General features: G+C 38.3%; 1 protein-coding gene across 1 annotated transcript in view; it reads left to right on the forward strand.

Annotated features, from left to right (window-relative positions):
* LOC137913884 (cadherin-13-like) overlaps positions 1-21,987 on the forward strand; it is a 198,792-nt gene that overhangs the window by 87,141 nt on the left and 89,664 nt on the right. The window contains exons 6-8 of the mRNA XM_068757504.1: positions 6,520-6,633; positions 13,434-13,439; positions 14,016-14,168. Coding sequence (XP_068613605.1) covers positions 6,520-6,633; positions 13,434-13,439; positions 14,016-14,168 — 273 coding nt within the window. The remainder of the gene's footprint in view (positions 1-6,519; positions 6,634-13,433; positions 13,440-14,015; positions 14,169-21,987) is intronic.

Raw genomic sequence — 21,987 nt, forward strand, 5'->3', positions numbered from 1 at the left:
TTAAATACAAGACGATACAATGCTCACCCACCCTGTTACATATTCCACATCCATGGGGATTATGTAAGACCTCTTCAGACCAAACAGACTGGATCTGGATTTGAAGCGATTGGAGCTATATCCACACTAACCTTATTGAAATGGTGGGAGTGGCATCATCCCATCATCCACCATCAAGAGGGCCCATTTTGCCTTATTGAGGTGACACCAGTGTGAGTTTTTGAGTGTGATCTTTTCTTTGACACTTTGTCTAGCAAAGAAAGTCCGGCATTGGAACTCAATATAGCTTCCCTCTCTAGTTTCAGCAGGTCAGGGCTGAGTCCCCTCGGTATACAACGAGGATGGTTACGGCCCTGTCCTGACACTTAATCCTCTCCCCTTCTTTTTTTTCTTTCTTTTGTACTTAAGCTAGGTTCACACTGGACCATTTGTTTTCTTTGATGAAATAATTGAAATGATCTGAGGGATTGTTGGTGCACAGACATGCATGATATTGTCTCTTGATATTGATCAATCTCCCGTTTGCGTGTAGTTTTCGCTAGCAAAAACAAAAGGTCTGACGTGAACAGAGCTTTAATATGCTGACTGCTGCCATCACCAAGGTGAGTAGACCCTCCCATTGGAGTGTCTACATTACTCTCACTGTCTTTAACCTTGCGGTTTTGTGGCATTTTGTTTGGAACAAGCAAGGCAGAAACAAGCCTTTGCCATGCATCAGAACAGTGCTGCTCTTTGGTTGTTTGTGTTAGAAATGACAAACTGAAAGTAAACTCTGCCTAACCAGACCAAATAAAAGGATTATTTGCTATATGTATTGCTTTTTTTGGACTCTAGTGTAGGACATGATCATGGTCTATAGTTTTACCAACCAACTTTGTTAGAGATCTGCATCGAAGTTCCATAGGCTAATATAGCAATCCATCTCCAATGGGCTCCACCCAGGCTATGGTGCCACTAGGCAATGGCGGTAAACACAAATGTATGGTGTCCTCAATACATGGTTATCACAAGTCAACTTCTTGTTACATGTAAGCTTGAATCAGCAATACACCACCGATGTGCCTTCCACATTTCATGCAACCCTAAAATGAGACAGCACCTGAGAAACGCAAGACAAAGGATCTCTCCTTCTAGTTTCAGAGTAAATACGACCATCTGTCTTGTAGGCCGATTGATGATGATGATTGTTGCTGTCTTTCTTCACCTCTTCACCACCTTTCAACAGTAACGGCCTCTTCAGTTTTCAGATCTGAAAATGATGGTGATGACTCCAGTGCCTTATATAGACGTGTGTACCTGCACTGATTGTGCGTTTTACAGAATAATATCCCCACCTGACATCTGGGGATGAATCCTTGTACTTTTGGAATATGTGGCATGGAATTTTATGGAATTTCATATCTTGCACAGTGCTGTTCAATTATCTGTTGCCAAAGCAAAATACAAACATGATGTGGTGAATTTATTGGCATGACTAATTGTACTGTAGTGAAAATATTGAATGGTGACAATTGATATGTGTTGTGAGCAAAGGTGGAGATAATTAGCTTTTAATTCAATAGGTGTGCGGTGTTAGCTGAAAAACATCCAGCAGGGGAGAGAGGAGGCTGATGAATAATTCCTATTGTGAGCAAAAGTCTAAATTTGAAGAGAAATATATTCCTTTCATTTTGCAACGAATCAGTCTGTGAAATAATGGAACAATGCAATTCAATTTAGCAAATGCACACTTCCAGATATGGACAGGCTTGTGTGTATTATTCCATGTTATTTTGGTTGCATTATGCAGAACAACAGTTATGCAGAGCATTTACTTACCTTCAGGAGGCATTTGCAGGCACCATCCAAGTGCTGATAAGAGAAAATTATCTGGGTCCAAAAGCCTATTTTCTCTGCTTTTGTTATTATTCATCCATCTGCACTCATTTGTGTGCTGAATAAAATGTAATATTGCATCCTGAGTAAAATCATCATCCTCCAATGGCAAAAAGATTTCCTATAACTATGCTTTTAGTGTTCAGTAAGGCTTTCTGGGTATGATGATGATGATGTGACATTATGCAGCCACAGTACAACACTGAGAATTATTCACCACTACACAAATAGTCTTTCACTCGCCGTCGCCATTCCACTCTCTATTCAGCCCATACAGTCATACTTGTCATGTGTTTATTCTGGTTACTGCATGTTTTTAAACTCCTGACACACAACTTTTGATGGAACCATTTAAATGATTTGCAAATATATAGATTTTGAGTATGGATGAGTAATTTGCAAGATAAGTCCAACAAATCATCACCTTCAAAGTGTGTCTCTTTTTTATTTTTACGGCCGTGTTTGTAGTTGCACTGAAGGAAATGGATATACAGATATTCTTACATTTCTGGAAGGACTCCTAAAATTAGGTGGCATCTGAAATAGATTTTTAAAATGTTGCACAGGTCTTCTCGATTTATTTAAACGCCTCGGGGGGCTGCACCAGGTGCAGATGAAAGAAAAGTTTCACTATGAAGGAAGTCAATGGAAATAAGGATCACATGGAGGACTTTTTTTTAGGTCAGCAGAAGATAATGAAGACATTATTTTAGAAGAGGGCTGCAGGAAAAACAAACAGGAAAAGGTTGCTGGGAGTATGAAAATCTAATGGTTCATTAGTGTTAGGTGAAAATTAGCAATAATTAATGTGAGAGCCAGATAAAGGTCAGACTTTTTTATGTTTTATTAACCCATATTTTCTGTACAAAAACATCTTTCCATTTGGCATGATGTTTGATTGCATGCATTTCACTAATCAAATTAAATATATAAAGACTCCAGAGGACTACGCACTCATGCATCAAAATTGTGATTTATTCAGTGAAATTTAGATGCAATTTTAAATAACTTCAATCTAGTTAATTAGTTGTATTTTAACAGTTATGTCTGACTTATTGTCACAACACAATTTACAAGTGAAATCGCGCACACACATATAATCACGTTAGCACTCTACTAATTAATTCTGGTGATTGACTGCTTGAAATGAACATTAGTCAGCAGCTTCATACCATATTCCACTTGACTAGGATGTGTTTATGAGCCACTGATTGTAAGATAGTAACAGTGTGAGACACTGTCACTTCAAAGCACTCCTTGCTGAGGGATGTGTTTTGTCTATAAATCACATTTTTTCTGTCAAACTGGCAAACTTTAACTTTAAAGTCTTTCTTCCCTTAGCTGGCTTCATATCCAAGAGTTTTATACACATTGACTAGCTATAGATGCCTGGCTTTTTCCCTCTGTCCAACAATGACCTTGATATTAACCATTTGTCATCAGGTTTCCAGCACATTGTCACAAATGAGAAATGACACTTTTCAATATAGTATTAAGAGTAAAAATGGAAGAAGAGACAAGGACATGACTTTACTGCCACAGAAAAATTTGCATTGATAAAGCATCTTTCTCTCCATCACAGATATGCACTCATACTATAGTGCAGGATATGTGAATGTAAACTCATGGGCATGTAACCCTCCTCCTCAAAGATATTTAAAATTCACCAGCAAGATTTTTCATATCATTATCCACAGTTACACGGGAGACATGAGACAAAGAGAAGCAAATGCATTAAGGACGATCAGGGCTGATGGTGTGCCAGTATTTATGAACAGGATATATTAAAGAGTCACGACTTCCTTCTCTTACACTGTCTACAAGTTGTAAGACCACTATTCATCACATATGCATACTGCAAAGAGAGAACATTAAAATTAAAAAGGTATTGCTAAGAAGAATGGACGAGGGGAAGCTGTAAAGTCGCAGGGGAAAGGGAGAGTGGAGAAAGGAGGGCTGCAGGTTATCTGATTTTAAGAGCACTGTGTGGTGAGCCATCGTGGAACAGCAGGGAAAACATCTTTATCCAGATGACTGTGTCCATGCTTCGCACAGCTCTGATCCACCTACGGAACATTGATAGGTTTTAAAGCACCAGCATTCCCTTTTCATTTCCACTGCATCTCAGCTGAGTGAAGACGTGGATTGGACAGTATGGTCTATCTTAACCCCTGTGACAGGTCTCTACACCCAGACAAAGAAATGACCTCCCAGTTCCTCCTCACCTCTTTTACAAAAATCACACAGGTGAAATGTGCATGATGGGATTGATGTTCTCATCCTCATGATTCAGGCTTTGGTGCGATTTTTAGAGACAGCACTTATAAGTCCATCAACGTGTGAACTGGTCTTACACACACACACACTGTGGTTGGCAGACACAAAATAGGTCACATGGTCCCTCAGTTTTTCCTCTTTGTTCCTGTTTAACCGCTTCAGGTCCAGTTTCAGATTTCTGTTTTTGACATTTGGAAGGTCATCCCCCAGTGGGTTTGAAAAGAGTGGCCATTTCAGAGACCGCTTGGAGTGTCTTTTTGTTGTTGTTGTGGCCGGCTTGTGTTTATGATTACTATTTCATTGTGTTCTCTCTGACCTTTGTAGCTTGGAGGGATGGAAGACAGAGGCAGTGAATGGTGCGAGTGTTCGGCGTTGCCCTCCGCGTCTGCGTGTCGGCACCGTGCTGTAAATAAATGGCTCCACTTTTCCCTCTTACCTGTTCCCTTTCCGTCATTCTGACAGGGGTGAGAGCGTTGACTTTCCCTGTCAGCCAAGAACAACAGCTTGAACAGTAAACAAGTAAACAGCTGCCTGCAAATGCACACATACCCACTTAGTCACATCCATATGAAGTGTAGATTGTCATAAAAGTTCTGTCAAGCAAGGCTGAAGAAAAAGATGAAGGTTGAAAGATAGAAATTAGATAATAATAAAAAAATCAGAATTAAAAATCAATGAAAACACACAAGCTCAGTCTTTCCTCTAGTTTTTAAGTACGGCTCTGTTTGTTTCTGTCGCTGCTGGTCGGCAATGACTGCCTTTGTACAGACAATGGTTGTGGTTAATTATGGCGGATGAAACGTTAAGATGCTTAATTATCAGAATGATAGGATAATTTACATATTTCCATCTAGCTCCAAATTGTTATTGGAAGGAACAGCCCCATTTGGTGGTCAGCGATGTTATGATGTCACTAGTCAAGGGGCGGTGTTTGAAGTGGTCAATAAAGTTCCCGACTCAGGAGGTCGGGGAAGAAGTGAGAGAAAAAAGAGAGCAAGATGGCAGCAGGGCCAAGAGGTCCGTGTCGTCACTAGGAGAAAAGCAACTGGTGTCTGCGTGATTCATCGTCAACCTCAGCAACCCAACGTGTCTGTAACTGACGACCCGTGATTGAGACTTTCTTTCCCCTGAATTGCTGCATCGTTGACTTGAAGCCGTTTTATGCACACGAGCATTTAACTTTGACTTTAAATCAAAGCAGATTAAAAAAACAATTTCCCCCAAGAAGTTCTTAATATTTCATCTCGATGATTTAAACCAGAATAATTTCATGCTGATCCAAGGCGGGGAAGTGCTCCAACTGTGAATCACGTAACCTGTGCCTAAGGGAGAAATGAATGGAACTTTTATTTCAAGATCAAACTGTGAAAGCTGGCAGATAAAGGTTTGGATTTTCTAAGTGAGTTCCATAGACCTGTTCTGGTACTGTCTTTATAGGTCTCTTTCTTTTGGAAGCAGGTAGCACATTAGTTCTGTGTAGGACAAGGCTTTTCCACCTGGACCGAAATAAGACTAATTTGAGCGATTAGAATGAGTCGCTGCTGCTCTGCTGGGAGAGCTTTCATTTTATAGGTAGAAGGTCTTGAAAAACATAAGCAGAGTCAATCTGAAATAAAATGTATAAAATCTAAGACATTTTCTTTTTTTTTCTACTTGCCAAGGAAAATGTCACAATTTTCAGTGTTCAGACTTAGTCACCATATTACACGGAGTACATAAATCTTTAATCATAATACATGCACCATCTCTCTAGTGCATTGTTCTTCAAAATTCAAGCAGAGAAGCCAAAACTGCTTCAGAAATCTCAACAAGCGAAAAGGAGAAAATCTCTCACAGCCACATTGTTTTTCAAAAGGCAAGAAGGTGGAAAATGAAATAAGATGATGCTATTAGGATCTCAAGGACAAAATAAAACATTTCATATTGTCTCTTTCTTCATGAACACTGCAAATGCTTCCCCAAAACCTTGTCATCTCTCATTTCTTAATTCGTACCCAGTTTCATGCCTTTTTTAATTTTGTTTTTTCCCCTATTTCTTTCTTCTGTCCTCATTTAACATATACGAGCTGAATAAATAACTCACACATACAGGTGACAGATGCAGATGATGGACTTCATTGCATTGCTTATTATGTTTAATGCAATTCACTCACTAATAATAAAATAAAACAAAATTGGGAAATCGTCCACGAGTTCCTTGTTATTACATTTTTTCATCATATATTAATGGATAATTAATGCTTGTCATGATTGTGTTGATTATGCAGTGATTTAGGTTGATTGCTAACAAGATGTTATGTTATATTACTATAATAAGGGGTGTTATCTCAAGCATAAACAATATGTTTTTTCTTTCCTGTGTTGCAGGATATCCTCGGTCTTGGCTATTCACTGCAGCACAGATCCAAGAGGTCCCTGCTGGTTCCTCCTATGGTCGTCACCGAGAACCAGAGAGCTCCCTTCCCCAGGATAATTGGGAGGGTAAGAATCTCAGTTTGAATCATAATGGCATATGGATGCATGCATCATAAATGGGAGTATTAAATTGCACAAAATACAGAATCAACAAATCAACATATGCGTTTTTGAAACTTTTTCAAATTGATGCCCTTTTGCCGATTTTTACATGTCTTTAATCCAAAACAGACATATGATCTGGTATGTGACTTTTTACGCAGCTGCATAGGAAAACAAATTCAAAATGGATTTGAGGTGTAATTTGATTGGAGCTCTAAGAAAGAGCCTAAACTGTAGAAAGATGATATTTCTTTAAGATCTAGAATCACTTCACAGACGAGCATCAAATGGACTCATGAAATCATTTCCATTCACTGCTATCAAAGCTAATAACTTGCTTTGACTTCATACTTTATTATTTCATTGATCTACTGTCAATAACGTTTGCTTACATTGATTTTTTTGCGAGCAGGGTTTCAGTGCAGCTTTTTATATTGTGGACATCATTGAGTTACTTGGGTATAAACTCACTGAGGGCCAATTCTAACCATATTATTTTAAGGCTAATCTCTCCACATTACTTTAGACTAATATAGTAAACAAAGGGAAAGTGTCAAACTCTATTCACTTGCAACAATTTCTCATTTAAGTGTATCCATTTCTCATTTACGTCAGTTAGATAAAAGCATCAAAACAGACTTGTGTTGCATGGAAGGAGAATATCTCAAAGTGTTTCACAAACTGTGACTTTTGTATTGTGCTATGGTATTGAACAATATGGAAGGTATCATTGGGGAAAAAACCTTTCTTATTTCTGTCTGTATTGCAGAACAAGGCTCTAGCTATTGCATTGTATTGCTCACCCTTAGCACTTCTGATGCGAGTAATGATGAATTTAATATTGCAATGAGATCATGTCTCATCCTGGTTGATGATTCCTCTCATAGTTAAATATAAAACACCTGCAATGCATTAAATATCAGTCAGACAAAATACTGACATGGCCACATTAATAGAATAGCATTGGCTTTTTTTGCTCTTGACTTGAGAGCACCGCATAATAGAAAGCATCCATGGTGGATGGTACATGTATGCGAACCACACAGCACTATACTAAAAGGCATTGCAAGCAATCCTTCAGACAAGCACTCTTGTGAAATAATGGGTTCACTATGGCAAATTCCTGGTCTAGACATCACATTAGATGTAAGCATTGTTTTATTGTGATGATTGAAACAGTAAAAGCTTTCATTAATAGCCACTTAATACAAAGACAAGAGGTGGGCTTTTTAGCCGTCATAAATCTACAGAAAGGTTTTCACTGCTACATTTCTGTTTTTATTTACTTCTTCAATATCGTCTCTGTAATCAGGATGCAGCAACGTAGACCTCAATGTCACCTGCATAACATCATTCAAGTTATATACTGAATTTTCTACTTCAATATAATATTAGGACTCTTATTGTGGCTCTTTGCATTGAACTGAGAAGAAGCATACAGACACAGTTGCAGGTGTAAGTACTGGAACACTAGAAGAGAATAAACCATTCCATCTCTAAATTCTTTCCACTTTTCCACTTGGGTGGCGCCTGTATCAATTTTGATATTGTGAATTTCCAAGACAAGTGAAATCAAGTCAAAGCATGTGTTCTCCTGTTTAAGTTAATTAGCAAACAGTCATGGGAATATGTTTTGGAAACAGAGTACACAGCTTGGATTTGTTTTCATTTAAAAATCAGTCTGAGATCAATGGTCTGTTGTTAGTCCTGAGTCCTGGAAAATTGGGTTTTTACAGTTATTTGAAGGGAATGAAGCTTTTTTTTTTCTCATTAAGATCCTTTTTTGAAAATTTTTACAAATCCAGAAATCCTCAAATAGCATGGATGAATAAGAAACAGCTTATTCAGTGAGATAAATTAAATCAATACATTAGGAAGCAGGTACATTATTAACTTCAGTACTCAAACAGAGCAGAGTGTTTTATTTTCAAGTATTGAAATTGTTGGATATTTTTGTTTCAAGTGTGGTTAAACTTTCTGATTATTTACATTTGGTTTATGTTCTGTGACAGGTTGAATAAATGACATTATCTGACAAAAGTGAATGATCATGAGTCATAATGTTAATGCGAGCTGTTATCTTTTGTTCCATATCTATAAAAATCACATGATAGGACAGGCCTGCTAACATTAGCAATATGTACTGTAGATAGATAGACAGACATTTTTTTTTATTATTAATATCAGTAAGACGCCACTTAATTGAGACCTGAAGACAAACCTCTTGTTGTGGATGAACATATAATTCCCCAAAGAACACAGACTTCTTACTCTCAGTTAGCCTCATTAAACTGACAAGTAGAAATATTTTTACAATACTCCATAGCATCACTAAATGTAATTATTTGTTATTCTTGAGTTTTAGAATAGAATAGAATAGAATAGAAATAGAATAGAAAGCCTTTACACCCTCCCAGCTGTCAGTAGGAAACTTTAAAAATTGAGACTAGTGTTGTAGGTCTCGAGATCGGTCTTTGTCTCGAGACCACTTTTTTAGGGTCTCATCTCAGAATCAAAGGCAGGGCGGACTCGGGATTTTTGATCAAAACCGGTCGAGACCAGGCCAGTACTACTGTACTAAAGTACTACAACAATTAAAGCCATTGCAGTACTTTTACACATTCCAGTGAGGAAGTGGATGCATAATGTGCATATTTTATTTCTCCCTCCAGTATGATCTCTTACCATATCACCCCCTGCTGCAAATTCCACCCATCCTCCTTTCATATCCTTCCTCCTACCTCCACAGTTTCGTATGAGAAAAGAGTCTAATGTGGGCTATTTTACCAAACGTAGCCTATATGTTGATGACTTGGTGAAATTGATTTTCCACACCAATAGCTTTCCACTTCATGCAACCTACCACTTCCTTATAGCAGCCATTCATTTTTCATGCTCCCTCCTCTCTGGGAGATGAGCAGAAGGGCTACGGTATGACATGTATGAGTGTGTGAGTGGATGTGCATGCAAGGACAGTGTGTGTGTGTTGGTGATTTTGCTGTCAGTATGACTCACAAGGGCAGGGTGAGAACCTTGTTGTTTATGTCACACCTCCTGCCAGTTGTGGAATTGTTTTGATATAGAGGTCTCTCCCCTGCCCTCCCTCAGGGGACCATGATCCGCACACAGCAGCTGCAATGAAACTGATATGCCTGAATGTTCAACTTGGTTGAAGTCATTTCAGTCTCGAATGTATGTATTTTCATGATGAAATCAATCATTGATGCAGAAACTGGAGAACTGCATCAACTGCATGATGTATAGAATGTTGTCTAAAACGGGCCAATCACATTTGGTTAATAATCAACCTTTTTTTTAAGAAGACAAACTTTAGAAGTCCAGTATCCTCTATGTTGAAGTTGCCTTTGTTCCCTCGCAACAAATGTGTTTTAGTCTTTTCATTGATTTCACACCTGCAGAAGCGTGATGCTTAAACAGGCAACAATCTAAGTAAAAGACTTAGCTGCGTTTAGAATCCTAACTGCAAAGCAGATCTTAAATAAAGGAGATTTAATGTCCTTTCATGCTCTATGATTTAAGTAAAAGGTATTATCCAGTTTATTCACTAATTTGCAAAAAAATCACACCATTCAATTGTGTACAAAAAAATTACATCTTGGATGTAGAAGCATGCAATTCAAACCCATTAATCTATAAAGTAAACTTTACCTTCTATGCTTGGCTGAAACCTTCCGTCATTAAATGTTGAAGCTGCCTTACTTGAGGGTCCATCTCACAAATCAACTCAATGTGTCTGACTTGACATGACAGCTAAATAAAGTACTGTTGGTGGGAGAAATGTGGGCCTAGTTTGACTGTAGGCCCGCGTAATATTATTAAGGAGAATAAATGCTTCTGGCACCCTTGTGCATTTATTTCAGTGCTGAGTATAAACTGATTTCCTCCACCTGTCAGTCCTTGCTCCGGCTCGCTGCCCTCTACCTGCTGTTTGTCATCCGTTCCATGCTTTGTCGTCATCTCTTACGTATCCCGTGACCTTGCATTTATTTTCTCCACTGCGCTTTATTGATTTTTCTGCTCATTATTTTTGCTCCTCCTCTCACCAAAGCAGTCATTCAATACCGGGCATCTGAACTCAGAAGCAGGAAGTGGGGGAGCTGTCTTGCGAGATATTTCAACATCGGAAAGCAGGCAGCTGTGGGCCGAGTCATTTAGTCTAATTGATTCTCTTAATTGTTTTAGGAAGAAAGTTTCTGCCATTTCCACTCCATCTGTCTTTCAGCATGTTAATCATGCCCGTTTGTGGTGGATCTTTGCCTACAGTTAGTTAAAGCCATCTGATGCAAATTCCAATTTGTGCCTGGACCCCTGACTCCCCTGAGCAGATGCAAAATCCATTTTGATGAGCGGCGCAAACAAACAGCATTTTGTTGAGTGTGAACTCTCGAGAATTGACTGATTTCTTAATATGCTACAGATGATTTTTCTTAGCTTAAGCACAAAATATATATTTTGTTTTGACCATAATGTTCAAAATTAGCGATGGTTGCGGGATAGCGAATTACAATATAAATGAGTTGTCACCTTGAAATGAATGTGGGGAGGAAAAGAAAGAAGTAACGTATTACAAGGACTGGCTGGATTTTGTGGACGGAAGCTACTTTTCATAGGCAGAATTTCACACAGCAAATGTTGAACTTCACGTTTAACTGCACCATTTTCTACAGCGGAATGCCATTCACAGGCTGGCTGTGTGACCTTGGTAGAGAAAGACCAAAACAAAGCAGAGGAGTATTCAGTGGGATATTTTCTCTGTACCAACTTATACACACTTTGCTTAGCACTTCATATTTGTTTTCTAATTTTTCACACATCAACTGCGTTACAAAAGTTTACTTTTCCTGACTTTCTGAGAAAATGCTTCACATATTTCTCCTTAACCATATTGCCTATTCTCACTTTTTTTTCTTCTTCTTTGCAATCCTCACATCTGACAGGAATACAGACAGCAAATGGTGTCATTAAGGTTTAAACACACACAATCCATCTGATGCACACTGTGGTGCTGGTCTATCTGTTTCCTTGCTCATTTCCTCCCTGTGCTTGGAGGTGTTTGGCATCATGTAGCTGTGCCACACCTGTCATCCTTCCGCAGTATCGCAAACCTGACAGTCTTTTAAGTCTGCTCGGTTGGTAATGAGAGCTGATAGAAAGAGGGGAGATTCACCCATCAGTCCTCCCACACACACACACACAAACAGAGGGAGATATACTTAGTGGTGACAAAGCCACTGGGTGCACGTTTCCATGCCAGCATGCATGAAGTCGGTCTGTTGTGTGTATGTGCCGTGTAGATTTCATATTTCTCCCCCACAGAGATGTTTCCGAATCACACTTAACTTCTTCTAAAACATTTTTTTGACTTCCTTCTGTTGAACTTTGGTGTCTTTCTCATCAATCTCCCCATCTCTCTTTCTCGCTCATCCTGTATCCTTCCCCCGTCCTCCATGCACATCAATAATCTTTTTTCCTCCCCTCCCCTCACATCTATCCAAGTTTGACACACAGCCGTCTGTGAATCTGACTAATGTTGCACCTCATGCTTTTTTTCCCTATTGGGGGAGGGGGTTCTTCATCTGACCTAGTTTGTCACTCTCAGCAGGTGATGACTACCACTGTGATTATGACTCCAAAATATATCTGTCCTAAATCACAGCTATTGCGTTTGTGTATGTGTGTTTATGTACACACACGCTATGAATATATGGAAAATGCTAAATAATTGACTAACTGTATTTGGGGTTTAAACTAATAAAAAAAAAAGCCCTACTTTTGAACTTTTGAAGCAAACAATTCTGAGAAGACAAGGAGGGTGAAATGTGTTAGACTGAAAAGAAAATCATGGCAAGAGCAGTAGGGGACAGAAAAGAGGAAATAGTTTGAGTATAAAGGTCTCGTCCTCAAATAATGTCTGCCCGTGTCTGTTTTATTCTTTTCAACATGTCTCCCTCTCATCATGTGGTGTGACAAACCAAAAGAGCGAAGGGAGTCCATGTGAAAGAGAGGGAGACGATGGATTCAAAATGATATATCGATGTTCAGTAGAAGAGCACGAAAGTGGCAAAGTAACAAGCAAGGCCCATGAGCTAGAGGGAAAAAAGGGGGAGCATAATGCAAGACATTGAGATAAATGAGTGCTTTGGAGAGGCTGCAAGGGCTCAGGCTTCGTCTGCAATAGGCACTGCAGTCTCGTATCCCATGCTCTTTCAAGGAAGTGCACCCTCATTAAGGGTGACCTCGTGGCACGCTTCTGATCATGAGACACACAGCTGAGGCACCGTTTAGATCCTTGACACATTGACTGACCTAAAGCCAATAGGGAGGTCTTAATGGTGGAGCTTCCAGCTTCAGCATGTACTGGTAGCTGAATGCTTCAAGGGATAATACAGGTATTACAAAAGTAACACTATTTTTGGTGTTTGCTGTGGCGCTCCATCACTTTGAACTCAGTATAATGGCGATTATGAGGATAAAACTCTGACTTTCACGCTGATTTTTGGGTTTTCACACTTTAAACTAGAACTAAGTTTTGGATATATGGGAGACTTTATGATAATCATCCCACAGAAAATATTAATGTCTATGGATCAATCTTGAACTATTTTGGTTTATTATTTTATCATGCTTTTGCATTTGCCTGTATTGCTAACAGTGCTGCTTTTTCGTGTTCTGTGTTAGTCTAACATGCTGTGTTTTCTGTCTTGCTTTTCCGGTGTACCTGTTACTTCTCCTGGCGATGGCAGTCTCATGTAAGTAGAGCTATTTGGGATCAGATCCCTACTGTCTGAGAATAGGATCACTTGTTCATTAAGGTGATAGTACACATCAACATTAGCACATCTGCAATACAGCATTTTAATTTTTGGGAACAATGGAATGGCCTCAAACGTCCTCATTAAAGTCTCAACAAAGTGAGAATAAACACAATGTCACCCCTGAACCTTTAAAGAGTTTTGTTTTTATGTTTTCCACTTTCTTCATTCAAATGAAAACCTTCCATTCCTTATTAAGTATGTCTCTTGTGCTCTTACATTACATTATACATACATTAGCATTCTTAGTTTACATGAATTGAATATTCCAACCGATTAAATCAAATCAGAATCTTGGAACTTTTGTTTCCATGGCCATTCACAGTGAGTTATTTTTCCCCAAGGTGTATGACAATGAATTGTAATTAGTGTGGTATTTAGTAACTTGAGGTTTGAAAAAAAGAAAAAAGAAAAGCCTTATTTCAGTCATTTTTAGATTCATAATATAGAGTGAGATTAGAATTAAATGAGAGCGAAGGTTTACAGTTGTTGATGTGTGTCTTTGCCCTGCAGGTTATTTCAGCAGAGATGTCGAGGAACCATATCTTCCGCCTGACAGGACCTGGTGCTGATCGGGATCCCAAAGGCCTCTTCACCATTGATATTGACACAGGAGATGTGTCAGTCAGCCGCTCATTGGACCGGGAGGCCATTGATTCTTACCAGGTCAGTGCGTGTGTGTGTGTGCGTGTAGACAGAGCTACGATCTTTTCTTTCAGGCCACCTGTCCCAACTTTTACGGTTTTTTCATGACCAAAATCAACAGTGGAGGAAGCCACTCAGTGAAATGTTTCACTTCCTCAATGCATGTCAAGAGCTGCATTGTACAGAATCCAAATTCCTGTTTTAGCGGTACATAAATCTGGCTGTTGTCAGAATAGAAAAACAAAAGTATACTCCATTTTCATATTTGCTGGTTATTTCTTTCTTCAATTCAACAGTTGTTCTCACTACTTTCCTTTTTCCTTTTCCAGTAGTTTTACTGCTGCCTTTCTTTGGATCCAAGACTAAGGGCTAAACAGAACAAATCGAAAAACACGCACACAAAGCCAAAAATTAGCACACAGTCTTCCTCCTACGGCAGGTCGACTCAATCTGAACCCACTCGGGTCGACTCCGCCTTCATTTGCATGTCTTCGGTTCTCCTCGACTCTACTCGGGTGTTCGAACTCCGGAAATGAGTTTGACTTCCGAGGCATTTTAAACTACATTTTTTTGTTTGACTACCGAGTCGTTCGAGAACCGAGCTTCCACTGTATATTGTTTCCTTGTCAGTTTCCATGTGCCTGAAGTTTTGCAGTTTTATTTACTGATGCTGTTGTGTCGGACTTGAAGTAATTTACTAGTTTAAAAACAATATAGTCTGACCTTCAAACTAGCAGAGAACACTTTGGCCTCGATATTTGAAAGAGCACTTTGATTTTGTAACCCAACATACAGACTGAATATCAGCATTGTTATTTGGGAATGGATGGGCCTTCTTCTTTTTCAAGGCTGAATTAATGCTATCGATTAGACGCTGGTAGTTTTCTCTGTGATAAAAGACGATTAAAGGCTGTTTGAGGCTCTTGCTGGGTCTGGTGCCCTCCAGGTTTCCTGCTTGATGAAGCTATTGCCCCAGAAAAGAGAGGCAAACAAAAACAGAAAAACAATATTTTTTAAATAAAGTTTCTCTGACCTGTTTTTCCAAAACAGCTCTTGTGATATCATTCACAAATATGAACAGAAGAGAATGTAGGAATAAATATGCTCAACAAAAAATATAAATCCAACACTGTTGTTTCAGGTTTCATTTTTCAAACGTGAGGTAAAATATGTAAGATAATAATGTTCAGAAAAGGCTTCTCCCTCAAAATGTGTTCACAAATACCTTTAAATCCATGTTACTGAACATTTTTGTTGAGTATACACATCAAATATTAAAATCATAGCTCAGTTGTCAATAGTTTGGCACCATTGTATGCATGCATGCATCCTTGCATTGGTGAAGGCAGGATAATGGCTTTTAGTGGTTAAGGTCTGATTCAGGTTGTTTACATGCACCTTTGACAGTCAGTAAATGAGCATCGCTGTGTCTCATGAATAATCTAGTAAATAGATGGAATGGCCTTCGAGAAGAAGACATCAGCTGCAGTCTCCTTTATAAATGAACAATATCTTACTCCGGATAGGGAAATAAATAGTGATCCATCTGCCACCTACCCAAACAAATTATTTTTTCTGGCTACGATTCCCTCACATCATTGAACCTTCATGCCACATAGATCTTCTTCAATTATATCTAACAGTGCAGGATTTCCACTTGATTTCTTTATTGGATCTGCTTTTTGTTTTGTTTTGTTTCTTACAAGAATATTTAATCAGTGCTGAAGTGCAAATATCTATCTGTCTGTCTGTCTGTCTGTCGGTCAATCTCGCTCTCTCTCAGGGATCGGCAACTTTTTCATGACGCATGCCACTTCACAATATGCTCGAGCCCAGAGTGCCAACACTTACTTGTTTAATAAAATAGTTTTTAAATTATCTGTTTTTACAGTTTTTGCTGTGTTTAAACATGCCTAACTACCAAGTGCCTTAGTTGATTGTTATGGGGTCCACTCAATAGTCAGACACCCCTAAGTTCAGACGGTATAGAACATTTCAACCTACTTGCACCCCTATGTTCAGACACCTCTCTATGGTATTGCACATTTTTATAAACTTGCAAAATGTATCGAGTATGTTTTGCTACAGGTATACTGCTTTATGAAGTACTTCTCGAAAACATTAGTTCAGATTTATTTGCCACTCTGTCATGCTATGAAGATTGATGATGGTTTGGCAAAGTTGGAAAGATATTCACAGATTCAGACTTCCGGCATCAATAAGTCATTGGTGATGCGTTGCCTCTTTCGTTGTTAGGTAGACAATGTGCTACAAGCAGAGTGGCCAGGGGGCCATAAGCAGCTGCATATAGGCTGGACTGGCCCTGTTTCTCATGCTGATGTTTATTAGGAATGTGCTATGTGTTGGTTTGGCTGACCTTTAAAGAATGAAAATAAACTCTTACAGGGTCCTGCAATTTGTTAATGTTCTGTAAATAATTGTGAAGGCTTCTGGATCGATGTTAGTCTTCATCCGCATCTTGGCTACCTCTGATGTTTCTTTAAAGAAAAAAGAAAAAGTGACTGTCCAATACTTGCATCCTTCTGATGATTTTAATATGCCATAATACAGTAGAACATTTTTGGAAAATAAGCCTCTCTGTTGGTATCATTGTTATGTTGGCATTGGTTTAAAAAGATAGAGGCTTTATTGAAGCTGTCAGTCAGAAAGTAAGACAGCTAAGACAAAGAACAAAGAGATTTAGTATATTCATCTTGTCTCATCGCTCCACCATGCAGATCATCTTAAAGTAGCAATAAGTCACCGAAAAGAAGATGCAGATTTTGTTTTTAACTGCAACAAATTACGGATCTGCTTGCCAACCCCAGATTGAAATAAGACTACCTTCCAAAAGGCCTCTGATTGATTTTGTCCATCCATAAAAGCAAGACATTTAATTGAGGGCTTCAGTCAATGGCTAAGTAATTATTTCATAGTGTGAAAACTGGGCTAGGCTAATAAGCCATTGTTTCAACAGCCTGGAGAGAATTATCTGCCAACACTAATTATGCAATCATAATCATTTTTTTGAAACTGATAGCAAAAATCAAGGCAAAGTGGAATCCTGGTCTCTACACACACTGTGCATGTGTAGCGCACCCGTGCTGTGAATAAAGGCCTCTCATTAACTCATTAGATAATAATAAGAAATGGGGCTTTTTTTGTCTTCCAAAGCCGACTAGCTTTGTTCTGTATCATCATGCTGGCCTCTTTTCAGCGTAGACTGTCGCAGTCATGACCAGTCACAAAGTCCCCGTGGTCTTTTCCAGGCTGTCCCAGTCTCATTAAATAACGAAGCATGAAATATTCAGAGGTAAATTAAAGTTTCTATTACTTTAAAGGTTTTTTTTTTAAATATATAAGACAAAGTTAACCTCCTTGTATTTTCTGTTAAAGCTGGTGTAATCTGTATTAGTGTCTCTGCATCACATGAGACAATAGTCAAGTCTATGATCCATAGATCCAGGATTATTTTGAAATCCTTTCGTGTCTTTGTCAATTAATAGCAATATATCAGACTGGCAAGATTGTATTGAACAGACCCTGCACTTTCTGCATTCTTTCTAATCCCTATTTTACAGTATAATCATGATGATTGGTTGATATTGGCAAAGAAATGCATCATCCTCTCTTCAAGGTCAATGTACATTAAATCAGTTTGGAAAGTATGGCTGCCAGACTGTTGTGAGTGAAAACACACAAAAAAAATGCAAATCTTGGCAACACAGAAAAGCACAGCTAAACTTCTGTCAAAGCAGAAACCAGGAACCACAAGAAAGGCAAACAAACTGAGCCCAGACAAAGGAAGCGTTCACTGTGGAAAAAGACAGACGCTGTGATCAGCTGGCCCACAAGTTCATGAGGATTTAATGTCAAACATTATTTTCTTATTAAGATCAATTAGGCTGAAAATGAATTTTAATGAAATGGAAAATGGACAGAAAGGGAGAGAGGCAAAGAGGAGTGTGGGGCTTATCACTGTGATTATGACAAACCTGGGTCTGGTCGAGAGCGGCGGGTAACGGCTCTAATTGGCTCAGAACAAAAGAGGGACACAACATGAAGGGATAAATAACAGTCTTGTTTACACAAGGTGAGCATTGACCCTCAGTAATGCAGGCCATTGCAACAACAAGGAATGCTGGGTCCTTTCTACATGCTCATGTAGGAGATGCTGAAATTGTAGGTAGACAAATCACCCATTCTACAAATATTGCTGTGGTCTTTATTATTATTTATGAAGTTAAAGCTTTATTTTTTTATTTTTTCCTGACACAGGAAGCAGTTGTCAGATAATTATGATTTGAGTTTATGTTTTTTTTTTAAACCTCATTTTCAGTTAAGATTTTATTTCAAACTGCTCCTCTCGATGTTTGGTAACAGTCCAAGTTTTGCTTCTCCAGCTTGTGTGCCTTGTAGTTTTCATGCTTGTGAAGCTATTAAACAGTAGATTTAAAAGGCACCTCACCCTACTGCATATATTCTGTCAAACCACAGAACACGGTGGCAAAGGGGTCACTAAGAACCCAAAAGAACTCTACAAAAGCTGCCAGTCGACTGAGGAGGCATCAAACAGTGGCATCCTCAGATGTGACATATCATTCTCATGGAAATTACTTCTTATTCCAGCTCTCTTTGTAGTAACACCGATAGTGGTAGTTGTCGGAAGCCTTGACAATATAGGTGAGACAATCTGACAAGAGTTGGATATAAAAAAGGTAATTTATTTTATTCTGGTGCCCTTTAATGTGCGGTTTCACAATCGGCTACACTAGCTTTAGAAAATCATGGGCACATTTTGTTCATCATTATGTTCATCAAAGCAACAGAACAGAAATGTGTTAAATAAGTTAATTAAAACCATGTTTATGGTAACATGAGGATCTCTTTAAGATGCATGCAAATGCACTCATTCATTCAAAAACGTTTCGTGGGAGGTGGATAAGCTGCCAGTTCATCACAGGACCACACATAGAAAGGAAAAAAAAAACAAATCACAGTCAAACATATGTACATTTAGACTCACCAACATAGCTCTGGTGCATGTTATAGTGATGGGAGGAAGCCAGAGAACCCACACAGACACAGGAAGAACATAAAACTCCTCACAGAAAAGTAAAAGAATGTATGAATTCATCGCAATGAATGCAATAATTTGACAGCCCTTATATATATACACATGCGATGGCTGTATGAAAATGCAGCCACCGTGTATTCCTCATGTACAGTAGGTGTTCCTTCAAGAGCCTGGGGCCAATGACAGGTGAGGACTGTTGTCCAAATCCCACTCCTGTTTTCTGCTTGGCTGGACTGTAATTTCCTGGGCTTTGGAGAGAAGACATGCTGTCCTGCACACAAGAAAACATCCCTGATGTACACTTAGTCCTTGTATGTGGGCAAGAGATAAAGTACACACGCACACACACACACACTCAACATGGAAACGATTATCACAAGGTCCCTGAGCAAAAAACAATCCTTGAGCCACCATAATAGCTATTACGTTTAGGAAATACAACCGTAAAACTTTCATACTGCAAGGTCACACGCCATTGGTCGCAACTAATGATGGCTTTGGTTTATGATGTCATTTCACACTCACAATTTTACTCGTCGACTATGTTCACAACAGCTTTGCCATTTTGGGCTCCAAATTAACTTTTAGCTCTGACAATACATTTTAAAATGTAAACAATCTTCAAATAAATTGCACAACAAAATGAAACTTTCTTTGAAGCGCGCTATCACATTGTAGTGTAGAAAGATTTTTTTCTTGAATGTTCCGACATCTTTGTATGATGTCTAGCCTCTCCTTCAGGCCAGGATCATTCAACTCTTGGAGGTGGATGATATTCTGCCATACGCCTACATACTTTGAGATAACCTGATTAACCAGTCAATGCCCTGCCGCTTGACCTGAGGGCTCACTGCTGCCAATTCTGTCTGCCAGCTGAATATATAATTTTTTCCTCATTCCTCTGATGGAGTGTTTGTCAATCTTAAAGAACATGCACATGTGATTATGGCAAATATAGTATTTGGGCATTAAAATATAATTAAAAAGCATTAAATTGGACTTGCAGCTAGCTACATAAACCCTGGTTATGTTACTGTTAATTAAATGTATTTAATTAACAGTAACAGTAACGAATGTATTGTTTATAGTTTTTGTCACTTTGTTTACAGTTTTGAAAAATAAGGCAATTTTTGAAATGCCTTGAATTTAACAAATTATTAAACTTACTGAAATGCTTTATTAATTTCTATAAAATAACTACACTGTTTGCTTTCATTAATATAGTTAAAAAATAAGATGGAAATTAGTCTAGAGTACATATAAACCTAAAAAAACAGAAAATACTGAAACCAACTGAATCACGTCATCTTGACCAGGCAACGCTGAATCCAGATGCATTGTGGGAAGTGTTTAAATCGAATCGCATTGCATCGGAGGTTTTAACAGATGTATCTTGATTGAATCCGATCGTGACAAGCGTATCAACACACAAATCGACTCGGACAGAGACCAGAGATTTCCGTCCCTATGACAAAGCTCCTAACTTAATATTTTGTTGTGTATTTGCAAAAAAGAAAGAGGCCAAATATATATACAGGTTTTAACATGAGCTAATAACAGAGCTCAGTGGTCATTTTATATCTACTTTTTACACTTAATTCCAAACATGACATAATTTTAGTACTCACTATATTTTGAACAGACCCGTCAAACTTTTGATGCATTCATTTTTATATTAATCAAAATGAATCCTTACATTTGGGTGATTTTCATGAAATCAAGATTTAGAAGGTGTCAAGCATAAGAATTTTTAACATGCCCTTGAATATTTTTTTTTTGTACATATAAGATTATGGGGTGAACTAACTAAAAAGTATATTTTCAGAATTAAAAAAGAATATTGCCTATGTGTTTATCGACGTTTTTTAGATGAAGCTCATAACAAATTATCATTACCGCAACTTAACATTACATGAAATATATGGTTAAAAATGATTATTTTTGGCCATTGTTACAATAGACTCTTATTACTCATGCTAAAACCTATATATAACTCTGGAGAGATACATTTTAAAATGTTTTAATTTAATGTCATTTCCTATTAATTCTTATTACCGAAACATTTCTGAGGATTTACAATTTTGTTTATTTAATTACTTTTGTAAATGATAACATACACGTTTTGTACAATGGGTCTGATACCCAACCATATTTGACACATTTAAACACATACCATTTTTAAATGAATGTTTATTTCAAAAACCCCACAAAAGCAAGATACCTCCCGTGTGTTGATGACTCCTGGCTTTGAGGATGTCACCTGATGAATCTTCAGCGTCCCAGGAACAGTTTTTAGATTGGGGGGAATCAATTCACTGCTGGTATTTACCTCCTCTTCTGACACTTTAAACAGAGTCACTGATGAATTGTTCTTCAGTTGGTCATACAGACATCAGCATTTGGGATACTGGTCCCATACAACACTATTCTTCTGCCAGATTTTTTAAAGCCCTGTGCTTTGCCTATTCTTTTCACTTGATTCTTGCCTGCAACAAAATACCATACTTTAGTATAACATTCCATGAAAAAGATTGACACACAGAAAGATAAAAATAGATTGTTGAATAGAATGAGCAAGAGTTATAGCGCATTCCCTCCTTTATTGGTTTGTTTCTCATTACCGAAACATTGTATCTCTCCACCGCAACAGGCCCTCAACTGTTGCGGTGAATGATAATGGTGTTGCGGTGGATGATAATGGTGTTGCGGCCTCATTCAGCGCTGAGTGCACTTATCCAGGACACCTGAGTGGTCAAATATAAA

Source organism: Brachionichthys hirsutus, unplaced genomic scaffold (assembly GCF_040956055.1).
Source record: "Brachionichthys hirsutus isolate HB-005 unplaced genomic scaffold, CSIRO-AGI_Bhir_v1 contig_1409, whole genome shotgun sequence".
Lineage (NCBI taxonomy): Eukaryota > Metazoa > Chordata > Actinopteri > Lophiiformes > Brachionichthyidae > Brachionichthys > Brachionichthys hirsutus.